Raw genomic sequence first — 24,095 nt, 5'->3', positions numbered from 1 at the left:
TTTGATTTGTATGATCTGTACATGCTGAGGAAGACTGATGTAAATAATAACTGCAGAGAGAGTATTAGGTATTTCAGAGCAACTAGAAGGTGGAGATATGTGTTGTCAAAAATACTATTGTCATGTATATGGCATTCTCTGTGTATTAAATACATATGCACGAGCCATACAGAATAAGTGACTTCTTGCTACCCTACAATGCTCAAAGGATGATGATGCAGGGGAGCGCGTAGTTACCAGGGCAAGGTCTGATGCTGCACACGACGGCCTCCACTGCCCTGCCTTCACAGGGCCGGCCCCCGTGCTGGGCTGGGGGGTTGCTGCAGGTGCGCACCCTGGTCCTGTTCCCCTGGCCACAGGAACGAGAGCACTCCTCCCAGGCAGTCCACTCAGACCAGCCCCCGTCCACTGCGAAACAAAGCCATCCGAAGCCAGGCGTCACGTCACAGCGACAAAGGAAAGATGACTCTTTTATGCTACTGTACTGTTATTTTCTGTATATCAGTCATTCAACACTATGCATACACACACATATGTAAAATTAATGTACTTTTGATGTACTCAGATGTGAGAATAGAAGGGAAGAAAAGTGTGGTTAAAATGAGCTTAACATGAGCTCAAGGGTCACATCCAAAAAAAGCCATAAACCCCAATAAAGCTTTTCTTCATATTACACATTAGTACTCCTCATTTCTGCTGCTCAAATAGCTCGGTAGCTCAACGGGTCATATCCTTCGCTCAGAGGATGGAGCCTGAGACTCCACTCTCTCATGGTTGTGGATTCAAGCCCCATGATATTGCAAATTAACATTTCAACCCAGCGCATTTCAGCGCAAACCAGAGGGCAGAAGTGGAAATTAGCTGGAAGTGTGCTTAAAAGGGAGAACAAGAGGGAATTCTGGACCCAAAGGGTGTGTGGAGTAGAGAACAACCAGCCAGGGAGTACCTTAGCTTCTTTAAAGGAACAGCGGGATGAGACACTTGGAATAATTAACTACTAATTACTTAATGGGTTAGAAGGACCAAGTGGCCTTTCTTATATGTTCAGTACTGCCGATTCAATAGCTTAGTGTTTAGTCTGACCAGGGCAGGGCTTGCTTTGGCAACTGCGAGTCTCGCTGTCCGCTCCTGCACAGTGGCGCCCCCCATTGGCCGGAAGGGGGTTGTTACACTGACGCAGCCTCTTCTGGGCTCCCAGCCCGCAGGTCACACTACACGGCCCCCACTCAAGCCACTCGGAGAACCCTCCATGCACTGGAAGACAGGAACACATGGTCACACACCACAAACATTTTGAATCATGTAAAACATTTAACAAAAAACATAATTCTGCATATTATCAAATACCAAAATTAAATGACACTTTAATTTTAGAGATTGAACTGAATTTTACTCAAATGCAAAAGTGCCCATTTTAATATTGCTTTAGGAATGCCTACAGTATACTTACTGTATATAACACCACTGTAACCATAATGTTAATAACACATGAATCTTATTTCCAGTACATCTTAAAGTGGAATATTAAAAAGAATTGGTTTTATTTTACAACCACATGAATGCAAGATGTCCAGCTTTTTATGTTACTATGCATCACATCAAGCAAGACTCTACAATAAAATGAATCAAATCAGATTCACTTTTTCAATAGATTTCAACATAGCGTGTACCTACAGTACAGTGAGAATCTACATGAGAAGGAAAAGGACCATATGGCCAAGATTGACATTGCCAAGTAAGAGGGTCTGCAAACTTACCACGCACAGTGAGGGGAACCCTGACAAGCACAGAGCCCATGAGGTTTCTGGCCACACACTCGTACTCCGCAGTGTCTTCTTTCTGAGCGGCTGCAACGCGTAGGGAGTTGTTGGACAGGATGGTGAGATGGTCATTATCTAGCAAGGGCCGGCCCTGTCTGGACCACTCTATGACTGGAGGAGGTTCCCCATCTGCCTGACAGTTCAGGACCACAGTGGTGCCCGCGTCCACCACCATCTCCACTGGCTCGACTGTGATGGTTGGAGAACCTGGTAAGCAGGGAAAAAAAGCAGAGGTCTCTCTTGAATCTCCACTGCCAAAGGATGTTACCTGGTTTAAAAGTAGTACAAGTAGGGAGCTGCGTCAGCATGCATAGGCTTCAAGGGAACAAGTAAAGGTTTACTCCATGCTGAAAAGAGAAGAAAAGAATCTCAACGTTTCAGGCTGTGGGGCCTTCTTCAGGTGTGAGAAAGAGAGGGAAGTCAGCAGCTGATATAGGAAAACAAAAGCTGGGGAGTGTAGAGGTGTGTAGAATGGGAGACCGCTTTAGAGAACATGTTAGGGCTGTGAGGGTCAAAGATTTCTCATTTCACCTCTAATAGCCATGATCACACTGATCTCTCTGTCTGCGTTCTCAAGGAAGGGTTTCTCAACTCCTATTGCAGAAAGACATCCAAAACCAGAATTATCCTGAAATTAGGATCACACCTTCCCCCTTCTCTACACAACAGACTCCTTTCCTTCTAATCCTCTCTATTCATTTGCAGGTTTCAACTTCACACCTCTCTTCACCTCTCCCCACTTCGCACCACCTGAGTGGCCACTCTGCACTCCCTCCTGCTCCAGCCTCCTCTACACTCCCGTTTTTTGTTCTCCTATGCTATATCAGCTGCTGACTTCCCTCTCTTTCTCACACCTGAAGAAGGCTCCACAGCCGAAACACTGTGTTTCCTTTCTTCTCTTTCCAGCATTGACTAAACCTTTAGTTGTTACCAGGTTTATACAGCTTTATTTATATAAGAAAAACCTTACTTTGCAGAGTTAGAGTGACACTGCGTTCTACCATTCCGGCATCATTGGTTGCAACACACATGTAGTTGCCAGCATCTTCACTCTGGAAATACAAAGGCAATCCCATGCTCAGTTAAACTCAGTCCACCATCACTGTAACAGAACTCTGAAAGGGCAGACACATCTTGGAAACATCTGTACTAGTTTTAAATCTGCACTTATACAAGTTCGCATAAAAACGAATTCAAAACCCATTTATCAATCATCGCAGAATCAATGTAAAGCATTACTGTGTATCAGCATACAGATCAGAGCTAACAGAGAAGCACCAGAGTTCAACAGCTGTTCTGTTCTACGTGTGCTATACCACAGTCCCGTAGATCGCCAGAGAGCCATTGTCCAGTTGGCGGATGCGATTGCTGATCTGAACGTTGATGCCTTTCTTGCTCCACTGGATGGTGGGCAAAGGGTCTCCCCGCACTTCACAGTTCAAGATTGCGTTCCCCCCTAGTGGCTCGATCCGGTTTGAATGATAATCTCCATCGATGATCGGAGGCTCTGTAGAGGGCATCAGGAGTGCGTGTATTCAGACACTTTAGCCAAAACACAAGCTTGTGACATAATAAGCAAATTTTCAACTAACCTTTGACATACACAAAGCCCAGGGACTTGATGGACCCCACACCGTTCTCAGCAATGCACGAATATGTGCCAGAATCATCTTTGCTCGCTCTCTCAATGATTAGTTCACTGCGTCCATTTGCATGGTCATAGTGCGCTGTGCAGAAGTATGATAGATTATACATACAGTAGACACAAGACAGAACTGAGTACTGTTCCATTTGAGAAAAACAGAAGTCACCAAAAACCGTCTTCTTAAAAGCATGGCTTCGATGCTAATCAGAAACAACAATTTTTTAAACACATTTTTGTTGATGATTGAGCATAACTATTAATTTGTTAATTGATACTTCCTTGACACAAAATGGTGAAAATCAAGACTTCTAGACTGAATTTGCTCCTAATTTGTTTTTAACATTAATTAATTTAATTATTTAATTTAATTACCTCTCAATGTGTAACCTGTTCATCCTCTTTAAAAAGAGCAATATTACAGCACATAAAGGACAGTTACAGTTTCAAGGAGTCAGTAGGACATTACCTGGTATAATGTTGTTGTTGAAAGCCCATGAAACCCTGGGAGCAGGCACTCCAATGACTGCACAAGTCAGCACGAGGCGCTCACCCTTATTCAGAGACACATCCCCCAGCAACTCAGTAAAAGCAGGATGTGTTTGGACTATAAGGCTCACTGTTTTGCTATCTTGCCCAACAGCGTTGTTCGCGACACAGGTAAAACTACCAGAATCAGCTGCCTGCCAGGAGACAACAGGTAAAGCAATGAGACAAAGTATACACCCTGATGTCTTTTCCTGCGCCAAATTATCTTTCATGACCACTACAGAGTAATTCATAAATCATCAGCAGTCCACCACGATGAAAAAAGCCAAAAAGGTTACCCTTTACAGTGACTTACTTCAGCATTATGTATAATGAGCTCCCCAGATGGTAGAACAGTATATCTGCCACTTGTGTCTGACAGGGCTGTGCCTTCCTTCTCCCAGGAGATGACAGGCTGAGGAACCCCATCAGCCACGCACAACAGCAAAGCCTGGGAGTTCTCCACCACAGAGGATTCAGTCTCACTGCTACGGATTGTTGGTGGAACTAGAAAATAAAATGGCAGTCAATGAGCCCCAGTGGTAATACGTACAGTATAAGCCTAGAAAAAGCAGCCGAGGCCAGAATTCATGTAGAGGTGCGCTTACTTTGGACAGTGAGGCTCATCTCTAGGCTGGTGGACCCTGCCAGGTTGGCAGCAGTACAGGTGTACCGGCCTGTGTCACTGGGCTTGGCGAAAGCGATCTGCAGGGACCCCGAGCTGAGAATTCTCTGGCGAACTGACTCTGTCAACTGATTCCCGTCTTTGTACCATGTGACCTCAGGAGTGGGATAGCCCTCTGTTTGGCACAGTAGTGTGACAGATGCGTCCAGTGCGACAATGTACCCTTTCGTCTGAGACGTAATGACAGGTGGGACTGCAGAAATACAGAAGGTTGTTAGGTAGCCTCACAGGATTCTTTTATAGTACAGAGAACCATGATCACTATATTAAAAAGATAAAACTACATGACATGAAATGCTATAGTTGACCGAGTAATAAATAGCAGTAACTTATTCCTAGACCAAAAATACTGAAATACGATAACAGAAAAATAGTCTAAAGCACACTAACTAACCTGTATGAAGCACCTACAAAATTAGTGTCTAAAAAGTCTCGTCCTTTGGTTAATAAAATAGTAGTTCCATATACTGTACCTTGTACTTTTAGTTTGGTTTTGCCCAGGGCAGTCCCAGCTGGGTTCTGTGCTACACACATGTAGGTCCCAGAATCCTCCACTCTGGCCCGAGCTATCTGAAGACCACCATTTGGCAGAACAGTGAAGCCACTTCCTGGAATGGAAACATCAAGAATGTCTGCTTCTTGCTGGCTTGGGACAAAGTTTACACATTGTGTAAGAATTGTGTAAGAATAACGGTCTTTTTTTTTCATGTTTACTCATAGTCGTAGAGCTGACCTGTGGTGAGGATGCTGATGCCCTCTTTCTGCCAAGAGATGGTGGGCCGTGGTGTGCCAGTGGCCTCACAGGGCAGGGTGACAGGGTTATTTAGGATAACCTCCTGGGTGTCGGAGTGAACTTGAATCATGGGAGGTTCTGGAGGGAGTGAACAAATGAACATCACATGGGATTTGTTTTTCACATCTCTTTCCACATTGCTTCTTCAATTTCAAATCAAATCTTAAATCCCCTTCTTCACAGTGATTTATTTTAAGATAAAATAATAAGAAAAAATTTGAATGCACGGCAAATCAAGAAAAAATAGACCAACTAAAGCCAGATGGTATACACTACATAGGATATACTGCAAATTAGTACAACACCATCACTTTGTAATGATACGGACCCTGGACAGCCAGCTGCACATGTCTGTGTGCTGAGCCAGCTGTGTTCCTCGCTGTGCAGGTGTATCTACCAGTGTGGCTCAGCTGAGCCGCAGCGATCTCAACTGGGCCTGGAAAGAAAGGCTCTGTTTTAAAGGGGTGAACAGTGAAGCAAGAACATTCAAACACGCAAAACATTTCAACATTTCTTTGCCACTGCAAGAGGTCGATTTCCTGTACAGGTGGTTTTTAGCTGTTTTTCTAGGATCAACTACATAAATAAGGATTTCTCCACAAAAGACTTCAGCCTGCATTTTGATGTCAAAACGAATCCAAATAGTGGCTTCAGCTTGCATATAGTTGACAAAACCCATACTATACTGAAAGGAGTGACAGCATAGATGTTATTAAAAACTAAAGACTAAGAACACTAGAAAAATCTTGGTTGGGCCTGTCTGTAGATGCTTGGTTAACACAAAAAAAGACAGGCGAGAACAGCTTTTACCTGAGGGGAGGATACGGAATCCCTCTGCCTTGCTGGGCAGCTTGACTCCATCTTTGCTCCAGTGAATGCTGGGCTCTGGCACTCCAGATGCAGTACAGCTGATCACCACCGGGGATAGACGAATCACCACTAGCTCTGTGGCCTCGTCTGCGATGGAGGGAGGGACTGCCAAAAAACATACTGCATTATCTAAAGAACATCATGCTTCAAAAACACAATAATCGAGTACAAGTGAATACCAATTCTTGCACAACCATTAAAGATTATAATATGATTGATTTCTGCTTGACTCAGGTTTTTATAGACTAATCTTAGAGATAGATAAATCTGTGAAGCATGCTGCATCTTGTGCTTATATCAAAGTTTTAAACACTTGCCACTTGGCAGCACCTTAATTGGACAGTACCTAAAATGAAAATGCGATCAATTCCCATACTCACCCTGTACAGTCAGCTCTATGGTCCTTTGAGCCTCTCCTGCCTCATTGGAGACAGCGCACTCATAGGTAGCAGTGTCATCCACAGTGGGAGCGATCACAACCAGGGATCCTGAAGACAGCAGCCTACCAGAATACCAGAAGGTAACAGTTAATACAGCTCAGATCAACAGTAAAAACAAATACCATGTTGTAGCCCCTACACACAAGAGCAATAGATGACAACAAATTAGGAAGATACAAGCATGTAATATGATTGATTGATATTAAAAGTGTTAGAATGTGATGTATAAAGGAAAGGCAGAAACTTTAGTTTATGTGTACCAAAATTAAATGAGCATGGAAGCTTTGTAACCTTGAAAAAGCTATTGAATTGTTATGAAGCAGAGAAAAACCTTGAATAACCTGTACATGTTCTGGTTCTGGTCAGTGTTCAGAGGATGTCCACTCTTCTTCCAGGTCACTGTGGGTTTGGGAATGCCAGTGACCTCACAGGACAGGGTGGTCTGAACGTTAACTGTGACAGTAATGTTTGTAGGACCCAGGGCAATGGAAGGAGGCACTGCAAGACAAGAATGACAATTAATAATAACAATTAATAGCATTTAAATATTTATTATATTTAAATGTAGGCCATGTTGAGCAGTCTCAAAGCCAGGACACTGGGATTAACATTTCTACTTGTATGCATAGTGTAATATTATTGACAAAGTAGCCAGGACCTCTGCGTAACATCTTAGTTAAACGATGTGCTGTTACAGAACAGTATTCCTGATGACCATACTGGGGCATTGGTCTGGTGATTCGAGTCCAGAGTGAAGAGCTTCAACTACAGCTTCACCAGTACCGCCACACAACGGCAGACTGGAATTTCTTGGAGATGTCCCAGTCCCAGCCTTACTGAACTTCTGAGATCTGATAAAATCAGGTTATAGTATAGCTGCTAATTCACAACTGCTAAGAAGAATGACTAATAGAGTAATCATTGCATTTACAGTAAGTTCAGCCAGAATAGGGCTTGAATGATGTTTGCCTGCGCTAAAATCAAAGAGAGATTTATTGAAAGTGCCAATCATGGCTACCAAAGGTGGTTAATCCTTGTTATCCTCTCACCATAAACTTGCAGGTCAATCCGTTTGCGCTGGGTTCCTGCCTGGTTTGTGGCCATACACAGGTAACGGCCTGTGTCTGTCACCTGAGCAGAGTGGACGTGCAAAGACCCATCTTTGGCAAAGGAGTATCTGCACGAACAAACAATAAAATCAACACATGTGATCGACCTTCTGTAACATAACCAATTTCCACTCATAGGAGGGATAACCAGCCGGGTTCTGGAGAGACACAAACCCGGCAGGCTTTATGAGTCCTAAAAAAAGTCTTAGATAATACATTTCTAAACATTTGGGAACAAAGGTGTTTACCAGAGAAATGGTTCATTTGTTCAATACAGAGAATAGAGATAATCTGAAATGAACATCATGAACCTCGCCATACCTCACAAAGGCCATTCTAGAACTAACTTAACCAAGCAACCAACCAAGTTTACTAAATTAATTAAAGCACAAAGGCATACCCAGCCTAAAAAGGGTTGACTTAAGGACCACATACAAGACTGGGTGGATGCTGGCCCTTCTGGAGGGCCCCTAAATTGTAGTTTGTATTCAAAACATATTGTGTTCTTATAAGCAGAAGCCAACCAATGTGGAGCAGCAATGACTACACATACTGTACATGCTGCTGTAAATAATATAATACTTATAACATGTTTTTGTGAGATAGGTTGTGTTTCCAAGAAAGTAGTCTAAGACACATTAAGCTGGTGATTCTTACTTTGTTCCTTCAGCAACAGCACTTACCGAGGACTGTTGCCCGCTAGCACAACTCCGTCTTTTCTCCAGGTGACACGTGGCTGGGGCACCCCATGCACAACGCACTCCAGGACAGCGGACTTGTCGATGTGCACTGCCACTGTGTTCGGACCCTCCTGGATCGTCGGGGCCACTGAGAGAACCAGGATTTCCAGACAAAATCTGATTTAGTGTTCTAGCCAAAAAACAGTCTGCATGCATACTGTACATTAGACAAAATAAAACATCATAGTCCAACATGGAACTGTCTGATCAGATTTTACTCCAGACTGCCCCAATGCATATAAGTTTAGTGTAGAAAGATTCTAGGTGTTAAATGGTGGGAACATGTTCAAGAACTAGCAATTCCAGATAATTTTTTACTCATTCCTATACTTCATACCATTGACAACTAAGTTGAACTCTCTGGTGGTGTTTCCAGCAATGTTACTAGCAGTACAGGTGTACTGGGCCTCATCCCCAAGTTCTGCATTGTTAATCTGGAGGTAACGCCCACTGGACAGGATACGAATACGTGGAGTTGCCTGTGGAACAGAACATAAAATCCTTTGTCAGACACTGAACTTTTTATTGAGAACTAAAGTATACAGAAATGGCCTTGAAATGTCTGGAGAAATCCTGGTCACCAAAATGCAGAATTTTATATCTTGTGTTTTTTCTTAGTATAAGTTGTTTCATCAATACAGAAGAAAATATGGTTAAGAAAGGTTACGTATGAGAGGAGGCTGTTGGGCCTATCTGGTCCATTTGGTATTAGGAAACTGATCCAGGTATCTCATCCAGTTACTTGAATTAACGATATTGGACTAAACATGCATTATTAGCTTGTTCTGTATTCCCATAATCCTTTTGTGTAAAGATGTTCCTTCTGCTCTCTGTTTTAAATGTACGTGCACATACGTCCACTTGTGTACTCTGGTTCTTGTTTCCCAATTCATCCTTTAAATGTAAAATGGGTAGACTTTGTCAATGCCTTGAGTATTCTGAATACCTGGATCAGTTCCCCTTATAGTCTTCTTTGTTCAAATGCAGACCATTCCTTTAAGGGAATACATTTTATATTGCAGAAAACAGTCATCAACACCTTGATGAATTAGATACCACTTCATCTCCATACTGTAAATATAGGCTATGCTATTTGCAGACCCTTCGTGCCCCCCAAAAAATAGCTTTTGCGTTCTTCTCAGATCAGGATTCTCAGATTATTAATCAAGTGCTCTTCATTATTAACATTAACACTGGAAATGCTCACAGTGCACCCTGTGAATCTCCTCCAGGTAAAGTCTTCTCAAGACTGCAGCTCCAAGAAGCCCACTGTGCTCACCTGCACTGGGTGTCCGTCTTTGAGCCAGGAGAGTGTAGGAGGTGGCACTGCATCAGATTTACACTCCAAAGTCACCTGCCTGTTCTGCAGCACGGTGAGGTTTTGAGGCTTGCTCTCCCCCGCAATGTTAGGAGGAACTGCAAAAATGAGAAAGGCCCAGATGCTACAGTTTGTGAAAAATATAGTGGGCACCTACCCTGAGGGCGTTTAAGTCTGGACTCAAAACCTTTCTTTTCATTAAAGACACAGTGCCTACGTCTGCTCCATTTTTTAACTTCTGTTGCACTTCTAACCTTGTCTTTCTTATATGTAGTTACTTTGTAATTTCCTATCCTTGTAACTTTGTCACAGATACTGTAAAGCACTTTCAAAGGCTCTAGTAAAATGTATTATTATTATGAAGTCAAATATCTACGATACAACATCTGCCCAGAACTCACCGTGAACTCGTACCAGAAACTCCTTGTCATCATCCCCAGCGGGGCTGGATGCCAGACATGTGAATCTTCCTGTGTCTTCAACCTGAAAACACAGAACAACAGTCTTAAAAGCTTGACACGTTTCAAGAGAATGATGTTGAAATGAGTGGCACTGGGACTGCCATGGAATTTGCCCTTTAGTCAGCTAACAATAAACAGATGCATAAAAGACAGCTGGACAGAGAGCAACGGGAAGCTCGATGTGTTCTGAATCTGGCGCTGTTACCTGTGCACTGCTGATCCGGAGCACCTCTCCCCCTCGCAGAACCCGCGTGCTGTCTGTCTGAGGAAGAGGCCTCCCATCCTTCATCCAGGTCAGCGTGGGGAGAGGGATCCCTGTGGAGACACAGTGGAGCTCCAGGGCATAATTTACCACCACAGACACCTCTTCAGGGAAGTCAGAGCCATTGATTTGAGGTGGATCTGAGGAACAAAATAAGTAAAAAATACACAAAATTAAATCTGGGCTGTTTCTTGGCCTATTTCATTTCTGCACTTGAACATATGCCGGTGGTTATCAAATAAGACTGAACTAAATGGTTCAAGCAAAGACATCTGGTTGCAAATAACTATGTACTGTTTGATTTGGTCCAAGAATAATGAAGATAATGCTATAGTCATATGTAAAAGAAAGGGGAGGTCTTTGGCTAAAATAGACAAGCAATTATTCCATAACACGCAGGGAAAGGGTTTCTGAATTTTCATGGCTGTAGACCTCAGGTGGCATAAATAGAACTGCTATGTTTGGCCACGAACATTTCCCTGCGTCTTGTGCCTGTTTTATTCATGGCACTTTGATCTCTGTTCTGTGAGCGTTATTCATTTGCACTGCATTGGCGGCTACTGGGACGAGATGGCTTGGGGCTTCTTCAGAGAAGCAAGGGATGAGATGAACATTTGTGTCATTGGGTGGTATCACTGGTCCTGTAGCCTAATGCTGATTCTACTAACATTAAACGCTTTAGCAACTCCATCCTCAGACAGGAGTGATCTGGCTCATTCATTGCATCTCGACTGCTTTTTGTAGCCATACTCACCGAGCACCTTGAGATTAAAGTGCCTGCTGGCTTCCCCGGCTTCATTGGTTGCTACACAGGTGTACCTGCCAGTGTCTTCCACCTGTGCCTGAGTGATCTGTAGGGCAGTGCCCTGGTTCAGCACAGTGGTGTGGGCACCAAGCTGGAGGGGCACAGCATCCTTCAGCCAGGACATAATGGGTGTGGGTGTGCCATCAGAGACGCACAGCAGCTCAGTGGGGTTTCCTTTTACGACAGTCACATCCTCGGTCCCACCAGCGTTGTCCAGAGTGGGAGGGACTGACACAAAGCAACAAGGAGATTTAGATATGCGTTCCTTTTCAATTATAAGGAAGTACACAGGGTGAGGCTTGGGTGACAAATCACCCTCACATTTGACAAAAGGTGTAAAGCATAAGAAAATAATTCATTTTCTTCCTCTAAAACTTTAGCACACCTGATCATTAATTTTTAAAAACGTGCATCCTCCAAATGATTGCTCCCATCCCAATGACACCTTCATCATAGTATAGAAAGGTTATACTTACTTAAAAATGCTTTGGAAGTGGCCTGTGATTTTGAGTATATGTGGCAAATGGGCTTTCAGATATTATTGTGTTATTTAGCACTCAGCTGCTCCTACTAAATGAGAATTTCCAAGAAACTATAACGTTTTTTACTGCAAAGTCTAGCTTCAGCTAAAAAGACAGTTCTCTAAGGTTAAGCAGAGATGGAAACATCAATGATCTTCAACTTGTGTTCATTTGTAGGAGCTGTTATTTCACCCACTTTAATTTTTTTTTTTACTTTAATTTCTCTGAAATTATTGTATTGTGCTGGTGAGAACTTGTTAATTTTTGGTTTGAAGATTTTCTAAAAAAATATTAAACAAGTCTAAGGATTCTAAGGATTTAGAAGTAACATTCTGTAGGTGTGACTTTCAATGGCAAACAACCATGATAAGATGCATTATTGTGCATGTCTTAAATTTAAATTTATATCATAGCCGATTAAAGTCATCAAGTCAATATTTCATTTACTGTCCTAGGCTGTTGTGTCATGCTGCTTCAAATAACCTATCAGAAGTTTTAATGTTATAACGAAGTTAAAATGTATAGTATTACAAATAAAGACAAGATTCGAAAGTATAGATACATTCTAATCTTTCTGCTTTATACAGTAACACAGTATAGTATAAGACTCACCATAAACCTGTAGGCTATAATGTTTGTTGTCAACTCCAGCCCGATTTGAAGCCACACAGGTGTAAGTACCCCCGTCTGAAACTTGTGCTCTAACAATTCTGAAAATGAAATGGAAGAAAAGTCTTAACATACACATGTGTATATCTGTATATACTGTACATGTGTATATCAGTCAGCAGGAGGAAATATACTACTCACTAACTTATATGACTGATGCTGCTTTTATCCAATGTGACTTACATTCACACCCTTTTGTACAACTGGGCATTTCACTGAAACAGTTCAGGTGTATCTTGCACAAGGGAACAACAGCTGTGTCTCACCTGGGATCTGAACCTGCAACCTTCCTGTGAAGAGTCTAGAACCCTAACCACTGCTGCCCAATACACTATGTTTGTAAATCTAAAAGGCTTAATTTGTCATTTCATTACATCTGGGAAATTGGGTTTTTCTTATTTTCTATAGAAGTTGTTTTAAAAATAACAACTAGTTATAAAAACCCAAACATTTTACCAAGTATAAAATAACACATTAAATGCCTCACAGCACTGGAGCCCTGGGTTCCATTCCAGAACTGGAGTGCTATCTGAGTGGAGTTTTTATGCTCTCCCTGTGTTCACTTGGGTTTCCTTCGGATGCTGCAGTTTCCTCCCACACACAAATATATACTGTACTGGTAGGTTAATTGGCTTCTGGGAAAATTGGCCCTGGTGTGAGTGTGTGTTTCTGTGTGTCTGTAAAGGGCTGGCACCCTGTCCAGGGTGTACCCTTCTTGCACCAGTTGCTTGCTGGGATAGACTCTGGCTTCTCCTTGACCCTGAACTGGATAAAGTGGTTAGTGAACGGATGGAAGTATGGATTACCAAAGTCCTCCTTCCAAAATATGCCACCATTGAACGGTGGTCTCACTGTATGTTGCTCAGTGTCAAGATCTGAGTGGACAAACCTCTTACGCAATCACAAGAACAAATCAGCTAACAAGACCCACCTGAGCACCTGGCCAGCAGACAGCAGCCTGATCTGTGAGGAGACTGGCAAAGGAAGACCATTCTTCAGCCAGTTGAGCTGCGGTGGAGGGGAGCCTGTTACCACACACTCAATATTGATGGAGCTGTCAAGTAAAGCAGTTAGCTCCTCCGCGCGCTCAGTATTACCAAGGATTACAGGTGGAACTGAAAAGAAAATTGAAACAGACATATTGGTTTAATCTCAGGTTCATTAATATCACTAACCAATTTTTAGAAGGCCTTTCTCAAATTAGATTCCAATCTATTTCTTTTGTGGTATTTAACCAGTTAAGTTCCAGTTGGCTTGAACCTTGTTTAATTTTATCATCTTGACACCTTAAAAGACTTTAAACCATTTTCATTTTCACCTTGACATCCACACAGCAAAGCTCACCATATACATTGAGGTTGAATATCCTATCCTCTTCTCCAGCAACATTCTTGGCAAGACAAGTATATTTCCCACTGTCAGATGTTTGAGCACTAGCAATAGTTAGTGTGCTGCCATCTGGGCTGATTCTGAAGAGATAAAGCACATTGATCCTAACTCAGAGGGAAGGTCACATAAAGATTTGCATCTTTGAGGGCTGAAGTGAATTGTTAAGGTCTATTTTACACAAGTGAGAATACCTTAAGCTCCCTGCTCCAGTTGTGTTCAGGGGCTTCCCATCTTTTAGCCACTGAATTGTGGGTAATGGAATTCCTTCAGCTCGGCATACCAGCTGGACAGTGTCATTGACCAGCACACTGACCTCACTGGGCAGCTCAGAGCCAGAGATGCTGGGGGGAACTGGGTTGAGTAAAACAAAACAGAAAAGGTTTTTAAGGCATCCTGGTTCCAGGTTTCTTGTTCTTTACTGATGTAGTTCTTCTCCCCCACAAAAAGGATGATTAAAGTATTTACTCTAGAATGAGTTGGGAATGGGTGAGTGGTGAATTTTTACAATGTCTTGGAATCTGAGGTATTGTTTATTTTGACAATATTTGGTGAACACTTTTTTTTTATAACGTTTGAGTAGAAAGGTGCTACAAAGGACGATGTAAAGGTTTTTTTGATACTGAAAGAAAAAAAAGAGACATCAAGTTTTGGCTGTGGAGCCTCCTTCAGGTTATTTCACTTTTTCCCCACTTTTTCTTGTTTTATTTTTTCTGCACATAGCAAATCATGCAGAGTAAAAACAACATTTCCCTGAGCTCCCACACCCACCAACTGTGGGATTCCCGGTCAATTTTCCCACCAAAACTCTCCAGCAAACCTAAACGTCACATAAAGGAGCAATAAGTGACCTACCCTGGATAGTGAGGTGGTAGTTCTTGTGTGCTTTGCCCTCAATGTTTGATGCCACACAGGTGTAGGTACCACTATCTGAGAGCTGTGAGCGAGCAATCTGTAGTTTGTTGCCTCCTGAGAGAATGTGCATCTCCAGGGATTCTGAATTTTCTGAAAGGGAAATTTATTAACCAAAACTGTTACTTGAGATAGAATATTCCGAAAAGATCCCCCCCCAAAAAAATTACAGTCTCCTAAACACTGAATTTGTGTTTTTTTTAATATTGACCATATACAGTGTTTTGTTTGCTTTATCCAGTTTTCACAAACTCATTGAACGTTGCTCACCAATAGGCCGGCCATTCTTCAGCCATGTGACACTGGGAGGAGGGATCCCTGTGGCATCACAGGCGAAGGTCACTGGGTTACTGATTGTCTCCAAATGTCTTTCCTCTTTTGGGCCGTCGATGCTGGGAGGAACTGAGACAAAACAAAATCAGAATGTCCCGTTGGAACATCTGTTTTAATAGTCTTTTATTCTCCACAACACATCTCGCATGACAGTGTCCATTAACAGCAGTTCCATTTTCTGACAGCATAGGCAAAAACTTTTTAACGTCGCAGTGCCATTTTGTAATATTCAGTCACCAATTTCTTACCATAAACATTGAGATGGAAGTTCTTGTCCACTTGTCCGGCGATATTGGTGGCTTTACAGATATACTGGCCTGTGTCAGACACCTGAGAGTGAAATATATAATTATTCGAAAGTGAGGACCGGGCTCTCACAGTCGTAACTGACAAATTCGCAGTCCATACGTTTATCAGGTTTTCAAGCCCTACCTCGGCCTCTCTAATCTCTAACGTCTGTCCATCCGTGTGTAGTTTAACATTGGTTGATTCGGTGATGGCCCTGCCATTTTTATACCAGGTGATGACAGGTGGAGGCACAGCGTTTGACTCACATTCTAGAGTCACCGAGTTACCCACTCGCACACTCACGACTACAGGGGACTCTCCACTGTGGTCTCTTATACTGGGAGGAACTGGAACATGAAGAAAAGATTTTTTCATATATTCATAGTAAAAAATGAGGTTTTTAAGTAGAACTTAGTTACAATCATCAACCCATCTATACAGTCATCTTCATGCAAAATGATATATGATCACAACTCAAAATGTAAGATTCTTGAGTCAGTGAAGGAATATTTTCCTTTATCACAAAACAACCTTAAATGTCTGAAATGCCACACATTACATGCACAAATATGAGCCAGGCAAACATACAGTAAATGATACAATACTGTGAAATTAAAACTACTGTGAGGATTTCAAACTTTTTCAGAGTGACACACTCATCTATTCATGTAGTCAAGGTCTAGCTTCTCCAACTGCAAAACAGAATTGCTCTCAGCACCAGAGGTTTATCAGCAAGAGGAAGATGTTTAATGAAAAAATACCAACCAAAGACCGTGAGAAAGATCAGCTTCTCGCTTTGCCCACCCTTGTTCATGGCCACACAGCTGTATCTTCCACCATCAGACAACTTTGCTCGGAGAATTTGCAGAGTTCGCCCACCTGTAAAAAACATGAATCTCTAGTAAACAAACTGGACTGCTAACTTAAATGGGCCATCTTGCTTTACAGCTAGCATGAATGGTGTGAAATTTCAACTTATAACTGAAATTACACCAGTAAGGACATGAGAAAGTATTATTTGTTATCTGAGTTACAGGATGAATGCTTCAAATGTAATTCCAATTATTATAGTCTTGTTTTGGTTGGCCTAATAGAATTATAACGAACTCCAGCATGCTTTTAAATGGAAATATAAAAAAAATCACAGACTCCCACAACACTCCTAAAAGACCCTACTACCAAACAGACCCACTCACCTCAATAAAAACACAGACATCAAAACAGGCATCCATTACCAACATATACAGTATTATATTTCACGTTTCCCTTAATAACAATATTTGAATACCTAATTGAAACATTTGAGTTATTATTTTAAAACACCAGTGTTTATAAATGGATGGATAGACCAACTCCCCTCCAGTCCACAAGAGGGCACACAAGGGGAAACAAGCTGGTGACCATCAGGCGATTGCCTTCCAGGCTTTAAATCCGGCCTCGCCTCTGAATGGGGTTTTGACTGTTAAACCAAAATGAGGTGAAGTGACTGCAACCAACAAACAAACCAACTAAACTGCTTACAAAAAGGTAAGAATGATATTAACTTCAAACTTACAGTATATGGGACAAGGCCCATCACAGGGATATAAAGTAGGTCTACAGCAGTTTTGGTCTGAATTATTGCATTTGAACCCATGATTTAAATTAAAGATATACCTGAGTGAATGGAAAAGTAGTAACATTTCCTTTAGGAGGATGGATATTTTAGTAATATGGCACATATAACACAGCTTCCCCAGTGAAAGTGACAGTGAGACCTACACTCACCGGGCATTATGAGAGCATTGGTGTTGGCCTGGATTGGCCTTCTGTCCTTCAGCCAGCTGAGAGAGGGCGGCGGAAAGCCTGTGGCTTCACAGCTCAAAGAGATGAAGTTGTTCACCACCACAGTCACCTCTTCTGGGTTAACTCCCACAATGGACGGAGGCACTGCAAGTCACAACACATCATATCCATTAACCATCCACCTGAAAACTACCCTTTTATACATAATTCTAATTGTCTATTGACTTATTATAATAATCGAATATTGACTTTGAGGTTTTCTTAAAAAAATAAACCTTAAAAATAGCTACACGTTATCCCATACAGTAATGAAGTCCTTACTTACCATGTACATTCAGGTTGAAATATTTCTCTGCACTCCCGGCTACATTTTCTGCCACACAGACATATCGGCCAGTGTCTGTCACTTGAGCATTCACCACCTAACAGAAAATACCAAGTTTAACAACAGCTAGAATCAGGACATTGTACGGTCATCTGAAACAACAGAAATCTAAATGAAAAGTTTTCTTGTTAAAAACACCTAGATGACAGTGAACACATTTTTAAATGGGACAAAGACGTATTACAATATGTGTAGCCTTGCTCAATGCCTGCAGCATTTCATGTGTATTAATTGTGGTAAAGGCGTTTCCTCACCTGCAGGGCTCTGCCATTTGACAGCAGTTTGTATGGACTGCCTTCAGTCAGGGGCTGGCTGTCCTTCAGCCAGGATATTTTTGGAGGGGGACTTCCGTCAACCAGACACTCAATCATCGTGGTGTGGTTAACAAGGACTGTGATCTCACTCAGCAAGTCCTCTTCAGCACCTCTAATGGAGGGTGGAACTGTGAAACCAAACAGAACAACTAACTTTTTCCTATATAATTGCCCAATAGACTGAAGAAACTGGTCAAATGGGCAGGATTTCATTACAAAAACAACACATTTAATAAGAAATAACCTCTACTTGGATAAATAGTTAATATGGAATTCCTGAGAGTCTAGGATTTACTAAATTACTTATTTTTAATTTGCAATTTTAAATATGTCTAGTTTTGTAAAGAGCTGTCTTGGTGACCAAGATTGTCCTAAAAATCGACTGTGGTACTACGATGACTACTGATACTGGTCCCAGCTCTGCAAAGCCATGTCCCCAGTTTTACTCACGGAGGACCCTGATGTCATATTGAATGAAATCTTCTCCAGCTTCATTCGCAGCCACACAGGTATATCTCCCAGCATCCCCCGCCTGCACCCTGGAGATCTGCAGCACTCTCCCCCCTGGCGAGAGAAAGATCAGCCATTTCAGAGAGAGAAACTGCTTCTGCTTCCTCCATTCATCGGGTTTAAGCACCACTGGGTCTTACCAGGCAGTATCAGCACTTTGTCACTGGAGGTTAAAAGCTTGCCATCTTTGTACCAGGTAAGAGTGGGTGGTGGTACAGCATTGGTCTCACAATACAGGGAGATGGGGTTGTTAAGAACCACATCTTTGGTATCACTGCTGCTGTTTGAAGAATCCCTGTCATTCATTCTCGTAGGCTTCTGGAAACTAGGAGGAACTACAGAATAAAGAAGACAGAACCCAGATGTCAACAGAGTTTGGGATAATGGTCCTTTTTCCACATAATAGATTTGTGTAAAGAGAAACAAATCTTGAAAACGTAGAAGTCCACACAGTCTTCTTTTTCGTCTGATCTAGCCCCTCAAAAACACTACCGCAGAAGGCCCATAGGGGGAACTCATGCACCAGAAATGAAAGGCACGGCCGAAGAAATCCGAACGAGCAGCGACTATAAGAAAATATTTTACCTTGTATGTTTACATCAAAGTCCTTTTCATCCTCCCCGGCAATGTTGGAGGCCACACATGTGTAGCGGCCTGTATCTGACACCTGAGCTCTCTTGATCTGGACTATACGGCCATTAGTGGTGATAGTCACATGCCCATCTGCATGTAGGAGCTGTGGAAATAAATGGAACAGTGTAAGTTTTTACAGTTTGGTACCAATTTAGAGGTTTTAAAACTTGTTATTCAAAAGCTGCAAAGCCTTGTAGACTCTTTTATTGGATGGAGAAATTCTGAGCACTGCATTCATCCGTCCACCGACCCATTTATCTCTTGAATGTAAAATAACAGTACTACGTTTAAAAGGTGATTTATTATATTCGTTTATACAGTCAGGCATTTTTATTGAATCAAAATGCCTCACCCAGGATGCAGAGCCACACCTTTCCAGTCCAGAGCCCTGACCACCACTTATTTTCAAAACCCAAGAGGCAAACTGACTGTTGGCAGATCCCAGATCCCTCTCATGATTCTCCAGAATGTGCACATACAGTACTGTACCTGCCCATCTTTATACCAGCGCAGGCTGGGAGTAGGGATGGCCTGAGCTTCACATTCAAGAGTCAGGCTGTTGTTGACCCTAATCTTCACCTCCTTTGGGGAGACACCTTCTCCAGGAACATCTTCTTTATTGATCACAGGAGGGACTGCAGGAGAACACTTCCAGTCAAACTTTATACTGCACACCAGGTTCATAGGTATAATACATAGAAGTCACCAGAGATGCATAAAGGTTATTTGATGTCGACTTTGAAAAAAAATCAGTTGTAAAGAATATGCAATTGACCAGAAAGAGCCTCTCGACATGAGGCTACTTATTTAGCAGTAAAGCAGAAGGCAGAGTACTCACTGTAAACTTTGACCTCGTAGTTTTTCAGGGTCTCTCCAGCTTCGTTGGTAGCAACGCAGGTATACCTGCCTGCATCCTCCTCCTTGGCATTTAGAATCTGTAGCGTGCGTCCACCTGGGATCATTATAAAATCACAGCAGATTACCTTTAGGGCTAAAAGATTATCTCATAAGGAACACTGAGCACAGCAAGCGACCAGCAGGCTTTTATTTTATCAGGGGTGCAGCGTCTGCACCTTCAGCGATAAGATGCATTGATAACGCAGTAAGGGGCTTCCTGACCTGGCAGAACACGGACGGTACTGCTGGATTCAAATGGGATGCCGTCCTTGAGCCAAGTGATGGTGGCAGGAGGGTAGGACTGCACCTCGCAGACCAGGGAGGTGGGGCTGTTTAAGGTCACAGTTACATCATCCGCTGTGCCTTCCTCATCTACCCCCACTATTGTAGGGGAAACTGATAAGACAAACACATTAGTTGAGTTTTTTAAGTGCTCCTACCTTACCAGCAGACAGTCTATAGTGCTTTTACCACATTTACATAGAAAACTATTATTAATATGCAAAAGAAACACAATTATAATTCAAGTATTAGTATAACACAACGGTTCAGCTGTGGAACCAGGTAGAAGCCAGGAACCAGGAGAAGAAGGCTCACCCAAAGAAGGCTCCTCAGCTGAAACATTGTGTTTCTTTTCTTCTCTTTTCAACATGGAATAGACTTCTACTTGTTCCTTTGCAGCCTACGCATGCTGACACAGCTACCTACTTGAATTATTACTAATATGCCCCTTGCTCACCCAAAAAAATCTTTACACTGTCTTTACATAGTGTAACCGGAGCAAGGTTTATTAGGTTTATAAACAGTTTTTATGTATGACTAGTACCCAGCACATTGAGGTTGAAGTGCTTGCTCCTGTCCCCTGCAGTGCTTGATGCCAGGCAGGTGTATCTTCCAGTGTCGGACACCTGGGCTCCAGAGATCTGCAGGAAGCGACCGTAGGAGAGGATCTGGTGTTTCTCATCCTCAGACAGGGGCTGTCCGTCTTTCAGCCAGCTGATCCTGGGAACGGGATTACCTGCCAGACGATAAGCTACTGTGTTATGCACTCTTTGTATCTTGACAGGATGCAGTCGCAAGTTGCTTTGGATAATTGTGTCCGCCAAATGAAGAAATGTAAATGTAATACGTACAGCATTCACACAATGGTGCATTCAGAAGAGAGAAAGACGAATGAAATCCAATGTAAAGTGCAGATTGAAATGAAAGAAAGTATACTAACCCGAAAAAAAAATAATTAAAAGGGAAGCCTTTGTTTTGGTTTCTCCAAAGTTTATACATGCAAAAATGAAGGATTTTAATCAAGTGACACTAGTTTCCACATGCGAGCAAAATAGAAAAATATGTGAATTCAATAACGATTAATAAAAAACTCTAAAGTCACTCAAATCATATGTACGCAAGTTTCTGCTGTCCATGTACAAGAAGCTTATTGAATCACAAACCTGTGACCTCGCATGTCAGCGTCACACTGTGCTTTTCTTTCACTTTTACATCTTCCACTGTCCCCTCATTGGCAATGCTCGGGGGCACTGGAAAAGAGCAGGGAAAAAATGGAAACTTCATTAAATGCATTAAACTCCAGCTAATTTTTTAAAAAGTCAGAATTACCATATAGCACCATGACAACAACATGGAGATGCTACAGGTCCTTCACAGATCCCTCTCTGTAGCAGCTGTGGCTGACAGTTATAAGAGTGTTTCTTCAATGGAATTGGATCAATCAGTTACCTAGGATGTCCAGGTCAAAGTTTTTCCTCTCTTCTCCAGCAGCATTGGACACGACACAGGTATATCTCCCAGCATCCTCCACTGTTGAGCGCAGAAGCCGAAGAGTCCGACCACCTGAACACAAGCACATAGTTCCACTCGGTAACCAAGCACATTTATCTTAGCTGCACAGGATTGAAATGCCTTTGTCTTGGATTTTTCACAGAGATGTTGAAATTTAGGCTGTCCGAAATGGGTTTTATTTTTATTGATGTACTATTAGGTTCAGTTTGCACCATTTTTAAATTGACATCCCTTTTGTTGAACAGAGATGATAATGAGGGAACATGCATTTTCACTGTTTCCTATGCCTGCTGCAAAGTACTTACCAGAAAGGACCCTGACAGAGTTTGACAAGCTGATGGGAAGCCCATCTTTGAGCCAGGTGATTGCTGGGAGAGGAATCCCTGAGGCTTCACAAGTCAAAGCCACTGGGTTCTTTACCACCACGCTGACATTCTCAGGAGTCCCAGAGTAGCCACTGATACTGGGAGGAACTAACAGAGCACAAAGGGGGAAAAAAAGTCTGATGTTAATTCAACGTATGATGTTCATTCTACAGACATACATTTGCATTTTTCTTTTTCCCCAACACTGATTCTTTGGAAGTAAAAACCTGTTGTTTAAGGATAGAACAAGAAAAAAAAATCAATTTAGCATCACAGGAAGAAAACTAAAAGTTCAAACAAAAAACACAACATTACCGGCCTTATTAATTTTAAAAAAATGTTTGCGTGTTTAAATTGTACTTAAGAGGTTTGCCTGTTTTTTTTTTGCAGGTAATAGGCTGTTGCTGTTCTAAATATTGAGTATTTTCCGGTGAAACTTACCATGCACATTGACATCATACTTGCTGTCTGCCTGACCTGCCACGTTTACAGCCACACACATGTAGCGCCCAGTGTCGGACACCTTGGAGTTCTTGATCTGCAGCAGCCTTCCTTCATTCAACACCTGCAACCCCCTGCCATTCACCAGCGGGTGCCCATCTTTCAGCCACGTGAGGGCTGGGCGTGGGACGCCCTCAGCTTCACACTGCAGGGTGACATCGGTACCACGCGTCACCGTCACTTCTCTTGGGATCTTCCCACTGTTCGAGATGGTAGGCCGCACTGAATTGAGAAAACAGAAAGCGAGTCATCGACCGCATCCTTCTTCTACACTAATGTTCACCCAAGACAAAAAAGACCAATTACGGATCCTCTGCTTTTCCTGCTCCTGTGGTGTCAAAGACCTGTAGCGGCCAATTTCCACTTGGAATGATGTCCCCTCAAACATTGTGTAATATCTCTGGAAGTTTATATAGTAGAAATCCGGTTTATGACTTAAATTCAAGCTAACAGGGAAAAGCAAATATTCCCCCAAGACCTCAAAAATACCACAATGTACAGTAGTATATTTCACATTAAATATGTTATGGATCAGAACAAATAAATATTCTTTCCTTTCTGCATATTAATTTAATTGAGTCAATTGATCTGGAACTGCAAGGAAGAAACCTCCTTTTTTCCAGTATCCTGCATTACATATCTCTATATACATAGTGGTCTTCAGTACCGTAAACTTGCACAGTGTATTCCTTCATGGCCTTCCCTGCCACGCTCGATGCCAAACAGGAGTAAGAGGCAGTGTCGGACTTGTTAACACTGGAGATCTGGAGCTGCCTGCCTCCGGACAGCACTCGTACTCGGCCTCGTGGGTCCACATTTAAGGCTTCACCTGTACACAGTCACAGCCATGGAAAGCCCGTCAGTGAGTGGCTAATACAGCAGGAAAGGCTCATTATAAATGATGTTTAAAAAAGAACAGGTACCTCCATGCCCTTCACAGTAATCTGAAAAAACCTTACCACTCCCAGTTCTTTCAAATACTTTTATTAAGCTTTTGATGGTTGGTTAACTACCACCTATTTGAGATATATTTTCTAGAAACTCTGCCTCTACAATCTTTGGTGCTTTCATCAGATTTTGTGTCCACATCAAGGTGGAATTTAAAAGGCTGGTTCACACAGGTCATATGATTCAGATGCTATAAACAAACCAACTAAAGTACAAATTCTACATGTGAGGGCCTTGATGCCCAGAATTTGAGATCTGGCATCTAGTTAGTGAATCATTCATACTGTACATTTCCTATTAATGTTTTAGTTTGCTCTTTCTTGATTGTGCAGTGTCACATAATGTCAGGACCATAGACTTTCGGATAAAATAGTAATATAG

General features: G+C 42.2%; 1 protein-coding gene and 1 long non-coding RNA gene across 3 annotated transcripts in view; one reads left to right on the top strand and one right to left on the bottom strand.

Annotated features, from left to right (window-relative positions):
• Positions 1-24,095, bottom strand: part of hmcn1 (hemicentin 1) — a 112,421-nt gene that overhangs the window by 11,360 nt on the left and 76,966 nt on the right. For both annotated transcript variants that reach the window (XM_088598237.1, XM_088598238.1), the window contains exons 44-89: positions 23,434-23,595; positions 22,707-22,988; positions 22,206-22,373; positions 21,838-21,951; positions 21,552-21,638; positions 20,933-21,124; positions 20,329-20,502; positions 20,048-20,161; positions 19,699-19,844; positions 19,162-19,312; positions 18,717-18,911; positions 18,517-18,630; positions 18,007-18,194; positions 17,693-17,789; positions 17,350-17,511; positions 16,348-16,461; positions 15,727-15,929; positions 15,543-15,624; positions 15,232-15,363; positions 14,905-15,054; positions 14,244-14,403; positions 14,008-14,132; positions 13,595-13,778; positions 12,607-12,704; positions 11,423-11,701; positions 10,612-10,808; positions 10,347-10,428; positions 9,907-10,043; positions 8,965-9,106; positions 8,571-8,715; positions 7,828-7,955; positions 7,120-7,276; positions 6,719-6,840; positions 6,279-6,443; positions 5,797-5,904; positions 5,409-5,546; positions 5,149-5,283; positions 4,599-4,868; positions 4,307-4,497; positions 3,932-4,145; positions 3,413-3,547; positions 3,137-3,327; positions 2,791-2,872; positions 1,758-2,027; positions 1,084-1,254; positions 238-408 (exon numbers count right to left, since the gene is read on the bottom strand). In XM_088598237.1, the coding sequence (XP_088454363.1) occupies positions 238-408; positions 1,084-1,254; positions 1,758-2,027; positions 2,791-2,872; positions 3,137-3,327; positions 3,413-3,547; positions 3,932-4,145; positions 4,307-4,497; positions 4,599-4,868; positions 5,149-5,283; positions 5,409-5,546; positions 5,797-5,904; positions 6,279-6,443; positions 6,719-6,840; positions 7,120-7,276; positions 7,828-7,955; positions 8,571-8,715; positions 8,965-9,106; positions 9,907-10,043; positions 10,347-10,428; positions 10,612-10,808; positions 11,423-11,701; positions 12,607-12,704; positions 13,595-13,778; positions 14,008-14,132; positions 14,244-14,403; positions 14,905-15,054; positions 15,232-15,363; positions 15,543-15,624; positions 15,727-15,929; positions 16,348-16,461; positions 17,350-17,511; positions 17,693-17,789; positions 18,007-18,194; positions 18,517-18,630; positions 18,717-18,911; positions 19,162-19,312; positions 19,699-19,844; positions 20,048-20,161; positions 20,329-20,502; positions 20,933-21,124; positions 21,552-21,638; positions 21,838-21,951; positions 22,206-22,373; positions 22,707-22,988; positions 23,434-23,595 (7,224 nt within the window). The remainder of the gene's footprint in view (positions 1-237; positions 409-1,083; positions 1,255-1,757; positions 2,028-2,790; positions 2,873-3,136; positions 3,328-3,412; positions 3,548-3,931; positions 4,146-4,306; positions 4,498-4,598; positions 4,869-5,148; positions 5,284-5,408; positions 5,547-5,796; positions 5,905-6,278; positions 6,444-6,718; positions 6,841-7,119; positions 7,277-7,827; positions 7,956-8,570; positions 8,716-8,964; positions 9,107-9,906; positions 10,044-10,346; positions 10,429-10,611; positions 10,809-11,422; positions 11,702-12,606; positions 12,705-13,594; positions 13,779-14,007; positions 14,133-14,243; positions 14,404-14,904; positions 15,055-15,231; positions 15,364-15,542; positions 15,625-15,726; positions 15,930-16,347; positions 16,462-17,349; positions 17,512-17,692; positions 17,790-18,006; positions 18,195-18,516; positions 18,631-18,716; positions 18,912-19,161; positions 19,313-19,698; positions 19,845-20,047; positions 20,162-20,328; positions 20,503-20,932; positions 21,125-21,551; positions 21,639-21,837; positions 21,952-22,205; positions 22,374-22,706; positions 22,989-23,433; positions 23,596-24,095) is intronic.
• Positions 17,021-21,081, top strand: LOC148651920 (uncharacterized). Its single transcript, XR_015925196.1, has 3 exons — positions 17,021-17,109; positions 18,413-18,772; positions 20,975-21,081. It is a non-coding gene; the product is annotated as an uncharacterized LOC148651920 (long non-coding RNA).

This window comes from Lepisosteus platostomus, chromosome 11 (genome assembly GCF_059453375.1).
Source record: "Lepisosteus platostomus isolate fLepPlt1 chromosome 11, fLepPlt1.hap1, whole genome shotgun sequence".
Taxonomy (NCBI): Eukaryota; Metazoa; Chordata; class Actinopteri; order Semionotiformes; family Lepisosteidae; genus Lepisosteus; species Lepisosteus platostomus.
The sequence above is the reverse complement of the archived record's forward strand: the minus strand, read 5'-3'. Positions and strand labels throughout refer to the sequence as shown.